Here is a 13,433-nt window from a genome sequence, read left to right on the forward strand (position 1 = left end):
TCGTTCCTCGGGACACAGATTTTAACAGGAGTCATAAGTAAAAAATTCAGAGGTGTTGGGGAGCACTCACAGCCCGGCCCATGGCAAAAGAACAGGCAAAGTAACCTCAAAACCATGGATGTCCACAATTCCCACGGCACAGTCTGATTCCCAGGGAGCCAACCACTCGTTGATCCTCAGCAGCAGCCACTCAAAAAGCAGGTAGTACAGAGTTTTGGCAATGGAGTCCCTGAGGGGGATAAGACAATTGAACCTGTTACTGCAAAGACTCTTGGGAGCATCTCACCAACCCAGGCAACAGCAGAAGTCACCTGGCATCGATGGCTCCTTCTACAGACAGAGGGGTGAAGATCCGGTCATAAGATGTCACCTGGGTGCATAAAGAGCCAGAATTTACTGTTATTAACTCACAAATACTTTTTTTTTTTTTTTAATCCACAAGGAAATCAACCCAACTAATAAACTGATTGATTTGAGGTGGTTTTTTTTCTGTTTGGCCTGAGAATTTACCCAGGTATCAAAGGCAAAAGTAAGCCGAGAATTTTGCTGCCTCGTTTCTGAGGGTGACTCAGCTGGCCAAACTGATAAGCCTGAAGCCACTTCATGTCAGCAAAGAGCCCTCCTGGATGTGAGTTCTGATGTCTTTACAGAGCTGCCTTGATGGATTCAGTTCATTCCAACCATTTTACTTCCCCTGTTTTTTACTTCCCAGATTTTGGGCCTTCTAAGGTGGTGGCCCTTCTGCTGACAGAGCACTGGACATCCTGTGCTTCAGGATGAATAAGAACTCACCAAAAAGGTACTCACAGTGACACGGTGAGTGACAGCACTTTGCAGGAAATCTGCTGAGACACACAACAGATTGGCCACAATCTGGATCTCAGTGTCACTGGCAATGGCAGCGTGTTCGTAGGATTCTTTCTAAATAAAAGAGAAACAGATTCATCTGTGCATGGGATACGAGTCTCACTAATATTGATATTCTCAACATGACCTCAGCTGCACAGAGCTGGTCACAACACCTGGGTAAAACACCAGGTTTATTCTGGCTCCTCTTAGACCCACTCCACTTCTAATGACCTTTGCTTGCCTCCCATTTCTGTCCCTGCCTGGGTCAGTCCAGAGCCCAATACCAAAAGAACAGAATAGTCTTCTGTCAGGAATAATGTCCCTGGTCCCACCACATGGGATAACAGCAATGTTAATCACACACATCCCACTCCCAAGCTGTGAGGTACCTCGCAGGAGGTAAAGCAGATGTTCCCCAGCTGCAGAATGGCAGCCAGGACAGCCCAGGTGGAGCTCAGCTGGTCCTCTGAGAGGCAGATTCCCTCCAGAGCTTGCACCAAGACCAGAAAGTCCTGACTGTCCTCCTTCCCCAGGATGTCACACGTTCTGCCCTGAGAAGAAAGGGACAGATAATCGTGATCGGCCCCTTTTGCCCCAGGCTGGAGCTGAGCCGCCTGCAGCAAACTCCAGAGCAGCTCAATGTTCTAGGAACTGGAGGAATCCGAAATAAAGAGCCCAAAGGCACCACTAGTGGGAGCTCAGCATTTGTGATGGGCCAGACTCTCCTCTCTGGAGTTTTTGAGTAAGATCTCTCTTGCCCTCACATGCCAAGTTTCTGTAATGGTTCCAGTACAAGCACCCCAGCTACTCCTTGCCCTCTGCTGGGGTGCAGCTTGAGAGAAGAAGGGATGCCAGAATCGACTCCAAAGGAGTCATGGCAGAGTCACCACCCCAAATTGTACCAGCACCCAATGGGTCAAGGCAAATGGGGATCTGTGCACCCAGAGAGCCACCCTGTGCTGCAGCCTGTCTCACCTCTGCCTCAGAGCTTCTCCACAACACGGCCTTATCGTGTTTCTGCTTCTTGAGCTTATCTCTACAGGACACTCCTAACAGCCTGTGACCCTGAAGTTCACAGAAGTCCTGGGCTGGGCTGGGGGGGACTGTGGAACCTGTTTGTGTACACAAGGGCATCCTTTGATCAAAGTTTCCAGCTACTCTCAGGTTCCAGTGAGACAAGGATGAGGTCCAGGCAGCCCCTGGGCCAAGACCAAGACCCAAGAGAGATTTTGTCAGTCTCTGCCAACTTTGTGCATAATCTGATCTTTCCTTCCTTTCCTTCTCTGCAGCCGACGAGACATTCCTGTTAACTATCACCTCGAAGCGTTTGGTTTACAACAGCTTTGCCAATCAGGGACATCACCCATCAAGGGATGGGCCCCTTAATTGCCCTTCATCCTTGAGTCATTACTGGTACTTGTCCATTCCTCCCCTGAAGGCAAGGTGATAGCAATCACCATCGAGGATTCCTCACACGACCACAGCTGCCCTGAAGAGCTGCTGCTCCCACCTGGCAAAGCTGACTCACTCACGGCTGAAAGAGGGAAGATCTCTTGCTATTTCTGTGAACTCCTCGAATATGGAAAAACAAAAAAAAAAAAACCCAACAAACAAGCAAACGAAACAAACAACCTCCCAAAACGCAAACAGTCGGACAAAAACCAAAACTTGTTCCAAAAGTTGTTCCAAGATTATGACTTGATATAAAAAAAAAACATTTTCCAACTTAGATAACTGTACATATCAGTAGTTTAAAATTTTCACCCATTGACTCGGTCGACGAAGTAAATTTTTTGCAGGAGGTAGAAAGAAACACCCCGCGTTCTTTGCAGTCCCACGATAAATTGCAAAGGCAAAGGAAGGCAAGGAGAGGAGGATTTTTTTCCCACCACACGGTGGAGCCACGGGTTTGCACAATGACTCCTTTTTAAAATGTTTTCTTTGGGAGCAGAAGGGGCCTGAAAGGTGAGAAAAGAATCACCGAAGAGACAAAGGTATTGTTCTTAGCTCAGGTGTGAGAAGAAACAGAGCAGAGTTTTAGCATGTCCTGTGAAGGACACATTAGCAGGGAAGTAAAGTTAGCGAGTGTGTCACTAAACCAGAAGCGATGTCTTGGCTATTTCACTGCATCAGCTGCTGCAGAGCACCCTCAGCTCACTCACCTGATTCAGGTAAAAGTAAGACTCTGCCTCTTGCAAGTACATCTCCTCCTTCTGCTCCATGGGCAGCCCAGCCAGCAGCTCATAAAACACGTGGTAGTTCCTCTCCCCGTGGGCCTGACAGGGGACACAGAGTTGACTGATGTCCAGCTCCAGACCCCTACAGAATATACTCAAGGAGCAGAACACAGACTGAAGTCAGCAAGACAAGACCAGATCCATTTAATCTGAAAAGTTTCCAGGTTTTCTCATTGGCACCTTAAGAGCATTCCATCAAAGGACAGTCCTTTTCACCCAGCTCCAATATTTGATCTTTTCCACACTCCAGAGATAAAGAAAAATGACTTGAGGAAAGATTTAACTCTCAGTAATCCCTAATAAATGGCTTAATTCAACCTGAGACAGAGAGACCTTCTATTTTATTCACATAAAATAAGTAGTCATCCTGTGTTGCACAGAGGGGACATATTTCTTGTTCTCTTGAAATGGGAGGCAATTCTCACACTTATTCCCATTCCTGTTACTCAACAGTAAGTTTAAGAATAAATATGAATAAGGGAGAGAGGGAGCCACTGGTCCTCACCTGAAATACCACTCGAGACTTCTCCAGCAGGTACTGGGAGATGGATGTTCCTACCACGACACCACTGAGCATAAGACACCAACAGATCCTGTCAGAGGCTAGGAACAGGTTTTCTGCAGATCACTGTCTCTGTAGATAAGAATGATCTAAGGGGTGCAGTCTACATGAATTCCCAAAATATTTCAACAAAGTTGTGAGACTTCCAGGGAAACCAAGCAACCACAGCATAAGAGGGAAAGTCGTGACACGGGAGTAAAGGTGATTCCTCTTAACATTGTGAAGCAACCATTAGAATTCCACAAAGTGTCTGTGCCTGACCAGTGAGTGTAACTGAGGGTTTGATAAATGACCTGAGAGAGGAGCTGACCAACAATGTGACAAAGCTTCCTGTTTGTACGAAATGGTTCAAGGCAGTGAAGATAAAAGCCAACTGTCAATGAATGCAGGCAGACCTTACAGTACAGAGTGAGTGGGCAAGAAAATGGCACGTGAAATCCACTGTAGATAAATGTAAAGTGATGGATGCAGCCCCAGCTTCACATGTAAACTCACAGCCCCAAATTAACCACTGCTCCTTAGGACTGAGTCCTGAGGGTTGTGGCAGACAGTCACAGGAGAGAATCAGCTCAGTGCTTGGCAACAGCCAGAAAACAACCCAAGCAAACAAACCAAACCCAGAGGTTGGAAAGGAGATAGGTTCAAAAACAGAAAGGTGTTTTTCACAGGACTGGTTAGACCTGTGGAACTCCTGTCAAAGGCTGTTGCAGATGCATGAAGTTTGTGCGAGTCCAAGAGGAAACTGGAAAACCTCGGGAAAACTCCTGGGCTGCTGCAAATGGTCAAGAGCTCAAGGAGTGTTAGAGAAAAGTCCTGTACGTATTTGGCCTGTTCTTGCCCCAGCCAGTGCTTGTGGCCCACGCTGGAGACACAGCACTGTATTAGGTGGCTTCTTGGTATAAGCAGTTCGGCCACTCTTATGTTCTTAATTTAACGTTCGTCTTGAGAAGTAAGATCCATTCTTTTGTGGAGGAAACTTAAGGGCAAAACAGGGGTGTAAACTCACCCTCTTCCTCCCCTGATGATAACAAGAGTGAGGGGGAGGGAGGATTGGTTATTGCCTGAGCCCCAAGCACTGCTCGACCTTTCCTCACCCCAGCACCCCTTGGCAGTGGAAGGAAGGACAAGCACCCAAGGGGTTTCTTCAACTCACTGTCGCAGGTGGACATTCAGGAGCTTTCCAAAACGGCTTGAGTTGTCATTGAGGATGGTTTTGGCATTTCCAAAACTCTCCAGGATGGGTAGGACATTGCAGGGCTTGAAGAAAAGAGGGAGATGACACTTCAGTTGCAATCACAGGTTTTTAAACCAAGAGGGGCTTAAGTAACTATTAGTTTATAAATCTAAGAAAAATGGGACTTCACTGATATAATTCTTGTCTGGATAAAAAAATCTCTTTTTAAATGTATCCTGGTATCATCATCTCTAGCCACTGGCAAGTGCTCTGTGAGCTTTTTATTATCTTTCACTTTAGTTCTGCTCTGTGTTTGTTCAGATTCACCTCCCAGACTCTGCTATAAGCTCTCTGTGGCAGGTACCATCTCTCTGTTCAAACAGATGCACCACTCTATACAGCACCAGACCTCCAGGATATTAATATACAGAACTACAAATACACCAGCTGTCCTCATGTATTTATTGGGAGCTTCACCTTGGACCACAAGCCATGCAAAGTCCAGGTCAGCTGAACAGGAATAAAGAAATAACATCAGCCTGGACACTCTCTGTCCTGTCTTTGGCTTCTTTTCCTTGCCCAACCACCACAGCATCCAGCCAACCTCTGTTTTCTCTTACCTGTCTGACCCTGTGGCTGTCTGATCTCTGGTACAGCAGGGTCAGGTATTGCACAATTGCTTTGGCAGCTTCTGTTTTACCTGATCCACTGTGTCCACTGGAGGAACAAGAGGTAAGAAGCTGGTATCAGAGTTACCTGATCCAGACACATCAGAGCTCTGTTACAGCAGATCAGTGGGGTGGCACTGATTTACAACAGAAGATCTGTCACCTATTGCTTGAAACACTGAGACAACTTGACAAAGTGGTCCCAAACGAGATTCCACTCTGGAATGCCAAATGCCTTCTCTTCCACTCCTCTGAACCCATGTGAAAGAAAATATAAACAGTTTTTGCACAGAGTGAAATAAAAACCCACCTTGTTCAGGTTCTCTTCTGAGAGCACTCACACAAGAGCCAGAACGACCAACTTACAAAGGTGAAAGTTTTACATAAAGAAACCAACAGGCCTTCAGGAAAGCACCTCATTTCCTACCTGATGATGACACACTGCTCCTGCCCTGACGACTGGGACAGCGTGTAGGCCATTTCTGCTATGGCAAAGATGTGCCTGAACAGACAGAAACAAACGCCCCATTAACCGACCTCACGTTTCTGCCTCACAAACGCAGCACCCAGAGGTTACTCATCGGGGATCTACATAACTACAGCTTTGCCAAAAGGGTTGTTCACTTCCTGTGACATCCACCCTGCTCCAGCACACGACTGGAGGAACATAAAATGGAGCAGAGATGGAACAGGGTTTGGGGAGTTACTCGAGAAAGAGGAACGTACGGGGCATTCTTTGAGAGAGTCCCCTGATGGTACTGGGCAGCCACATCTTCAGAGTAGATACTGAGGTCTTTGAAAGGATTCACAGAAACCAAAATTTGCCCAATGTAAGTCTAGGACAAAAATAAGAAAGGGGGGAAAAAAAATCTGGTGGCTTCTTAGAAATTTCTGAATGAGGAAGGCAACTGAACACATATATTAGTACAAAGATTTAAATGCCCTTTAAAAGAATACTGTCTATTCTGACTATACTGTCATCTTATCCAGGGCACAGCTTTTCAGAGTCATTTTCAAAGCCCTGTCATTAATAATCTGGGATAAGTGAGCACTCATTGGTCTGTTGTCATCTTCTCTGGCCACTGTCTATTCTCCAAGCTCCACGTGAAATTACAGGCACAGGCTTGAACACCTGAGCCAGTAAATGAGAAAAAAAGAAAAAAAGAACAATTAGCCATCCAGAACTAGATCTGGACTGCAACACTTTGAAATGTTTGCAGAAACTCAGAGGTTTCTTCTCAGAACTGCTTTGCTAAGATAGGAGAATCCCACGAGCAGCAGCTGAGGCTGAAATGGAGCCCAAGTATGCTCACAGGATGCCAATGAACAGCAAAATTACAGAGAAGCTCTGAAACTTTCTGATTTTACCCCCAGTATTTCATGTTATCTGCCTTCTGAGCAAAAGCTGTGTGAGTATCCTTTTTATCACTGTAATGACCGAGCTCTTGAGCTACTGGTGCACTATTAGAGCTTGATGGAATCATATCAATCATTTTCTCTAAAAGCTCGTGGCTCAGAATGAATAATCACTGAAGAAAACAAACCCAAACCAAACACCACCACCCACAGTTTGTCTCATACATAAATGAGATTGCGGTGGAACCTCTTCTTCAGGCACAGCAGGACTGAGCTCTCACAGACTTCCCTACAAATAGAAGAAAGGACTGGTCAGCTATAAACTTCACTTGCATGTGTTAATAGTAACCTTACTCAGCTATGACATGCATCAAATTAATTCTGTTTCCTCCCAAGATCTATAAATGTGCTTTTTATTGTTGAGCCAACTTTGAAGGATAACAATCAAACCCCCCGTGACCTGAACTAGCTGCAGAATGCTGCTGAGGACACATACTCCAGTCTGGTTAGGTCTTCAATCTCCTCAATTTCTGCACAGAGATCTTCACACCTGTACACCTGAAATGCACAGACACATTACTGCCAATCAGGAGAGGTTCAGCTTCATTCCAGCACCGGAGACACCACCTGTACCTGTTTCTGCAGGAACTCCATCTCTGGCACATTGTCAGTGGCGTCTTCTGCCTCCCACTGCTCCTTGAAGACCTTCCCCACCCGGCTGCTGGCCAGCTGGGGGTCCTTGTAGACGGCCCACTTGCTGAGGTTCTCGATGGTCAGGTGTGGCAGCAGCAGCTCCGAGTTCAGCCACGCTGCAGGGTCACAGCCCTGGGCCTGCTGCTCAGACCAGTGAACGCCAGGCGTGACCACGGGCCCTGCAGGCTGCAGCACAGCCGAGCCTCCTGTGACATCCACCCCACTGCAACAGTCTGGTGTACATGTGGGATCCTCTCCACGCAGAAGGAAGCCCCGTTTGCTGTTTCTCTGGCTTTGACCCACCAAAGACCTGGGAAGGTCACATTTGAATCTGCAACTCTGTTGCTCAGGGGTGACAGATTTTCTGTGTGATAGAGGTCTCGGTTTCTCTAGGGAACAATCCTTCCCAGAGCCCCTGGATAAGGAGTTTTTAGCCTTAACCAAGCTGTGGACTCTGGGGAACACTATAGCAAACTTGGCATCAGTAGCATTGCTCTTCTCCTCATCCAAGCATGGAGAGGGACTGCTTCCATGAAGAGGGGAATCACTAGCAGTCAAATCAACCTGTCCCACTTCCTCTGCCATTTTAGGACCACTTTTCCCCTCCAGCAATGGAGGAGAAGATTCTTTGTCCCTCAGCTCAGCCCTCCCCAGCTGTCCAGCTGCACCAGGGAAGGCTTTGCTAGGCCGACCAACCCACCCAGCAGTGCTCAGAAGCCGGATTGCCATTCTACTTCTGAATCCAAAAGGTTTGCTGCTCTTCTTCCTCTTCCCAAATTTCTTCAAGAGCCATCTCGAAATACCAATTGCGCGTGCCACGCTCAGCAGACGAGCTTTCAGCCTCGCTTTCTTGGCAGGTTTTTGCCCAAGCCAGCTGGTGACTTTTTTAAAAGTAGAATGGGTGTGCAAGTGCTTGGATCCTTTCCAGCCATGCCCATGTTCTGTTTCAGAAGGTGCCTCTGCAAGCACTTCTTCTGCTTTCTCTTCTTTTGCCTCTGAAGCCTGGCCTGAACTCAGTTTAACTTTTCCAGTAACTTTTCCAACTTTCTTCTTCTTTCCAAGGAGCTGCTTATCAGATGATTTTTTTACAATCATGGAGCAGCTTGAAGTATTTAATCTTTTCTCCCCAAAACTTTGAGCTATGTCAGGTTCTTTTTGTTTACTGAGGGTTTCTGGAGTCATGGGTTTTGAACAGATGCTTTCAACATTTTTCAGGTCTGGGTTGGTCCCCAAAGCCATTTGGACAGGATTTGGATTACAGCTTGGTAACAGTTTGGTCTCAGCAGTTTTATGCTTCTTTTTCAGACTGAGAGGCATTTGGGATTGAGAACTTTTCTCTGTGAGCATCATCACTGCCAGTTCCTGCTTGCTGCAGTCTGATGAACTGTCCCTCTGTCCATGTGCTACCTCTTCACCTTGTTCTGTGATCTCACCCCTCCCAGACTTCTCCTTCAAAGTCCTCTGCTGTTTGGAGAGCACAGGGCTGTCTTCCAGCACACTGCCTTTGTTGTTCACCACCTCCTCCTGTTCAGATCCTTGCAGTACTTTGCTAAGGCCATCGTGGAGTTCTGCTTTCACAGCACTTGGCAGGGGTTTTGTTGCATTTTCCTTTCCTTCATCCATGGTCTCTTCAGTTCTGTTCTCCCCAGCGCTGTCAGAATTTGTATGTCCCTCTTTTGACATACCTTGAACTCTGTCATTTTCCAGTATATTTTCCTTGTCTACTTGATTATTTTCTCTGTTCTTAAGACTCTTAACTTGGAATTCTGAAATGTTTACCTCATCATCTGCCCCACTGCTCTCAGCTAGAATACATTTTGGTTGTGACAGCATGTCATCTTGCTCCTTCATCTTCTCCTCTGCTTCCAGTCCTGCACATTCAGTGCCTTCATCCTCAGATGCAATGTTCCCATCTGTGGTTTCCTGCTCCCTTTCAGGTCCAATAGATGCTTCATTACTTTCATCAACTACTTCCTTGTATCCTTTGCCTTCAGTCACAGGAGGACCTTCGAGCACAGCTTCTTTCTCGCTGTTGCCATCTTCCTCTGCTGAACTGCTCCTCTCTTCTGAACTGCTCCTCTCTTCTGAACTGCTTGTCTCTTCTGAACTGCCCTTCTCTTCTGAACTGCCCTTCTCTTCTGAACTGCTCTTCTCTTCTGAAGAGCTGCTCTTCTCTTCACTGCTGGAAGTGCTGCCCACTACAGTCTCTTTTGTACCCATTTCTTGGGTCCCATGGCCTTCACTGCTGGAGGCAGAGCTGGAGTCACCCGAGGTTTCCAGGAAATTTTCTTCTTCACTTTCAGTGATGACAATCCTGGCATGTTTCTCAACTTTCTTTTTCCCAGTCCTCTCACCTTGTGCCTGTGCTGTTCTGCCTTGGGATTGAGGACGTGACTTCTGCCCAGAAGCCTCCTTAAAGCCCCGATTGTGCTTTCCCCTGGGGTTCTGTGCCTTCTCTGGTGGGCTGTTTTTCCGAAAAGAGCCTTCAGCACTTTGCTCTGCAACTGCCTTTACAGACCCCAACTCAGTGACTTTCCCCCTGACACCAACACGCTTTCCACACTTCTTTTTAGAACTGTGTTTCTTGCTGTTTGTGGTGGATTTACCCTCCTTGTCACTGCTGTCCTCACTGTCCTGCCCTGATGTCTTTTCCTGTTGCTTGCAGGCCTTTACTTTTTTCCCCTCCAACCTGGACATCAGCTGTTCTCCATGTTTTCTTCCCGAACCAGATTCACTTCTATCGTTTCTCCTGTAGGCTCTTTTTCCCTGGAATAACTTTTTGTGGCTGTTTTCTTTGCTTCCCTGAAGCCTCCTCAGCCTCTGGATTTTTAAGGGCTCTTCCTCAAGGCTGTCACCTTGTCCAGGCAGTGACTCTTTGCCCTTCACTTGCCCTCTACTCTTCCTTTCCCTCCGCCTCCCACAGCGGATCTTGGAGTCTCCTGGGGAGTTTTTGTTTTCCTCACAATTCAACACTTTCTCTTTTCCAACCTTTTCCTGCCGAGTCTTGGGTCGGGAAGGAGGCATTTCTCCAGCACTCAGGAGTATGTGAGGGCTTATCTCAATTCACCTGTGAAAGGAAACATTGTGCATTTTGCTGTGAGATCAGCTCCAAAGGCAGGCCAGATCCTCCTGAGCACTAATTTACCAAGTTTCTATAGAGCCAAATGTTTGCAGAACCTCACCTGACTGTCCCTGTTCCAGGTTAATCTCTGGTTTAGTTTGTCACAAATCACCCTGATTTTCTTTTTTTTTATTAAGACTGTTGCCACAGGCCAAGTCATATACAGGCAACTGTCCACGATTTTCCTACAGTTGACAAAGATTTGGCCACATTGCAGTTTAAGAAATAATGATTATTTTGTTTCAGGTTTTGCTTCACTTTTGTTTTTACAGCACACAGGCTGCAAGCCCAAAACAGTTCTGGACAAGGTTTGTTGAAACTTCCATCCCCAGGTATCTCCCTGCCCTAAAGGGACACAGTCAAGATTGCAATTCAGCAAGCTTTAAAGCTTTAAATCTTTGCAGGTGCTATAAATTCTGACAAGGAGTGAGAATTTTTAGCACCTCAGGAAGGCAGCCTACTCTGCTGGATGGAAATGCAACCATTCTCCAGAACACCCAACAACCTGCTTGCAGACTGAAACTTGTCCAAGCATCCTTACAAGTCATTATAATAAAATTTTTATAAGAGCCATTGAAAAATACGTTCCAGTACTCTGAGAGCAAACCAGCAAGGAACAACTCAGTGAATCAAAGTTTGCCTCACCTCAGTCACTCCAAGGAGGGCAGCAAAACCACATTTCAGATTTACACAGCCCAGGAAGGCCACTTGGTGTGTGTAAGGCACATGGTCTTACTGCAAAAAGCTGCTGCCCTGAAAGCAGTGACATGCAGTCAAGGGTTCCTCAAGAGTGTCTTTAGGGTTCCCTCTTAAACTTACTTTTTTACTCTGGTCTAGAGTTAAAGCATCTCAGACACATATGTTGCACAGTGCAGAGTTCATCTCTCAACATCAAATCCTCTTCCACCCCTCTCTTTAAACAGAATTCTAAATTACGTAGGTGTCTGGTCACCTTATTTCAGCCCTCCTCCTCCCCCCCACTTAATACCCCAATATTAGTGGCCTAGATCTCTAAATCCTGCAAAAAGACTTTTGTTGCTGAGATTAATGGCAGCTGAATTAGGCCCTAAATCCTCAGTACAGAATAGTTGTTAATATTCTGTTCTCCTGGGGGCTTAAAGTTGATACAACTTCTCCACAGTGCCAAAAGCAGGAGAAAATAATAAAAGTCTGCTTTTATGTGCTGTTGCTGGATAGTCATGTGTGTGGAGAGCTAAAGCCTTCCACAAAACAAAAATGCTGCAATTCTTGGATGATGGGGAGGGGATCAGGAGCACTGCCCAAATTTGAAGGGGGCTTAGACACAGGACTTGGGTTTGAGTCACTGTAAGGACAGGACCCCAGAATGAATCTAGGTTAGAAAGTGAAAAACCAGAGTTCACAATTCTTCTGAGATGGGGTTTTAGAGCAGATTGGTTTGTAATACCACTGTTATTACTGGGAAGGGGAAGATGAATCACTGCTTATATAAACAATTCCTTTGACATCAGACCTGCCTTGATTAACTGCCCTGGACCATCTGCCTGCTGGACACGCTGGAGCAGGTGAAAGATCCTGCTCATCAGTCTTTCAGCTCCCCCTCACTACACCAACTTCACCTAAATCACCACAGGAAAAAGGAACAATTTGATTTCATTCTTCCTTTTCAGGAGAAATAACTTACATCAGAGAAAAAGAGATCCTCAGAGCTGTTAAGAAACAGAGCATGAACCTACAGATAAAAAGAGCAGAAAGCTCATCCTGCTGTTTGAAGATCAGTAGGGAATTGTCCCGTCTTCCCTAAACACAGGGATTTCTCCCAACTCACACAGAGGAAAAGTACAATCGTTAATCTTAAAGGGACATACTTGGAACTTAATTCTTAAGTTTCTCTTTTCATTCACCTGTACAAATCGCTCGAAGTCCTTCCTTTATCACCCTGCAAACAGTAATTTTTGCAACATACCTACACTGTCCGCCCTGATTCCGTTGAATCCTCAGTATTACAGGTCACATCCATGTAATGGTAACATATCCCTTCTCCTGTGCCTTGTCTCCATGCAGCCCAGAGTCTTTTCCAGCCTCCTTGCAAGCCTTCCCAGCTGCGGAGTCTGAGACATATTCTGGCTGGGCTGAGTCCCAACAGCAGATGATTACAGGTATATGGAAGGAAAGTGACATCAATAATTCAAGCTTTCTCGTGGTACCTTTGAACTTTTCAACCAGCAACACCACCAGCTGGCTGGCAGAGTTTGGCATAAAAGAAGAGGTGGGATTTCACCTAGGCAAGAGTGAGGCTCAGATGTGGAATGATGAGGTCGATTCCCAAAGTCAGACCGACAGGAGAGGTCAATTCCAACACCAGAACACATCTGCTATAATGTATGCTAGAGACTACCAGACCAGACACAGTGAATATTACCTAGAAACAAGCTTAGGCCAGTGAAAGGGATTAAATCATAGGCCCCTTTCTTCTGCATCCCTGGAGTTTTATTCCAGGGAGCCAAGCACGGATAGCTCAGCCCCTGCTCCCTTCTCCTTGCCAATACCAAGCTCTCTGCTGACAACAGGGAAGTAGTTTCCAGCTCAGCACTGAAAAGACAGCAAAACTGGCACCCTTTTTGCCCTCATTATGCCTAAATCTCAGTCCAAACCAAGCAGAATGACTAAATCTCCTTTCAGCTCGAATTTCCAAATAAAGCCGTTCTCCCCTTGCTTGCAGACAGTCGGGGTTACTCACAGCAGGAGATCGTGTCCCTGCTGTGCTGCTGGCTAAGTCGATGGTGGGTTTCCC

At 46.3% G+C, this 13,433-nt stretch overlaps 1 protein-coding gene across 1 annotated transcript in view; it reads right to left on the bottom strand.

Moving 5' to 3' along the window:
- Nucleotides 1-9,162, bottom strand: part of MYO15B (myosin XVB) — a 39,507-nt gene extending 30,345 nt beyond the window's left edge. The window contains exons 1-14 of the mRNA XM_027895588.1: nt 8,973-9,162; nt 8,274-8,420; nt 7,480-7,655; nt 7,343-7,404; nt 7,072-7,135; nt 6,217-6,326; nt 5,929-5,992; nt 5,452-5,562; nt 4,802-4,905; nt 3,592-3,655; nt 1,239-1,400; nt 793-921; nt 312-370; nt 106-229 (exon numbers count right to left, since the gene is read on the bottom strand). Coding sequence (XP_027751389.1) covers nt 106-229; nt 312-370; nt 793-921; nt 1,239-1,400; nt 3,592-3,655; nt 4,802-4,905; nt 5,452-5,562; nt 5,929-5,992; nt 6,217-6,326; nt 7,072-7,135; nt 7,343-7,404; nt 7,480-7,655; nt 8,274-8,420; nt 8,973-9,162 — 1,566 coding nt within the window. The remainder of the gene's footprint in view (nt 1-105; nt 230-311; nt 371-792; nt 922-1,238; nt 1,401-3,591; nt 3,656-4,801; nt 4,906-5,451; nt 5,563-5,928; nt 5,993-6,216; nt 6,327-7,071; nt 7,136-7,342; nt 7,405-7,479; nt 7,656-8,273; nt 8,421-8,972) is intronic.
- Nucleotides 9,163-13,433: the final 4,271 nt, after the last annotated feature.

This window comes from Empidonax traillii, unplaced genomic scaffold, assembly GCF_003031625.1.
Source record: "Empidonax traillii isolate 1590-97213 ecotype Southwest subspecies unplaced genomic scaffold, ASM303162v1 scaffold462:size771534, whole genome shotgun sequence".
NCBI lineage: Eukaryota > Metazoa > Chordata > Aves > Passeriformes > Tyrannidae > Empidonax > Empidonax traillii.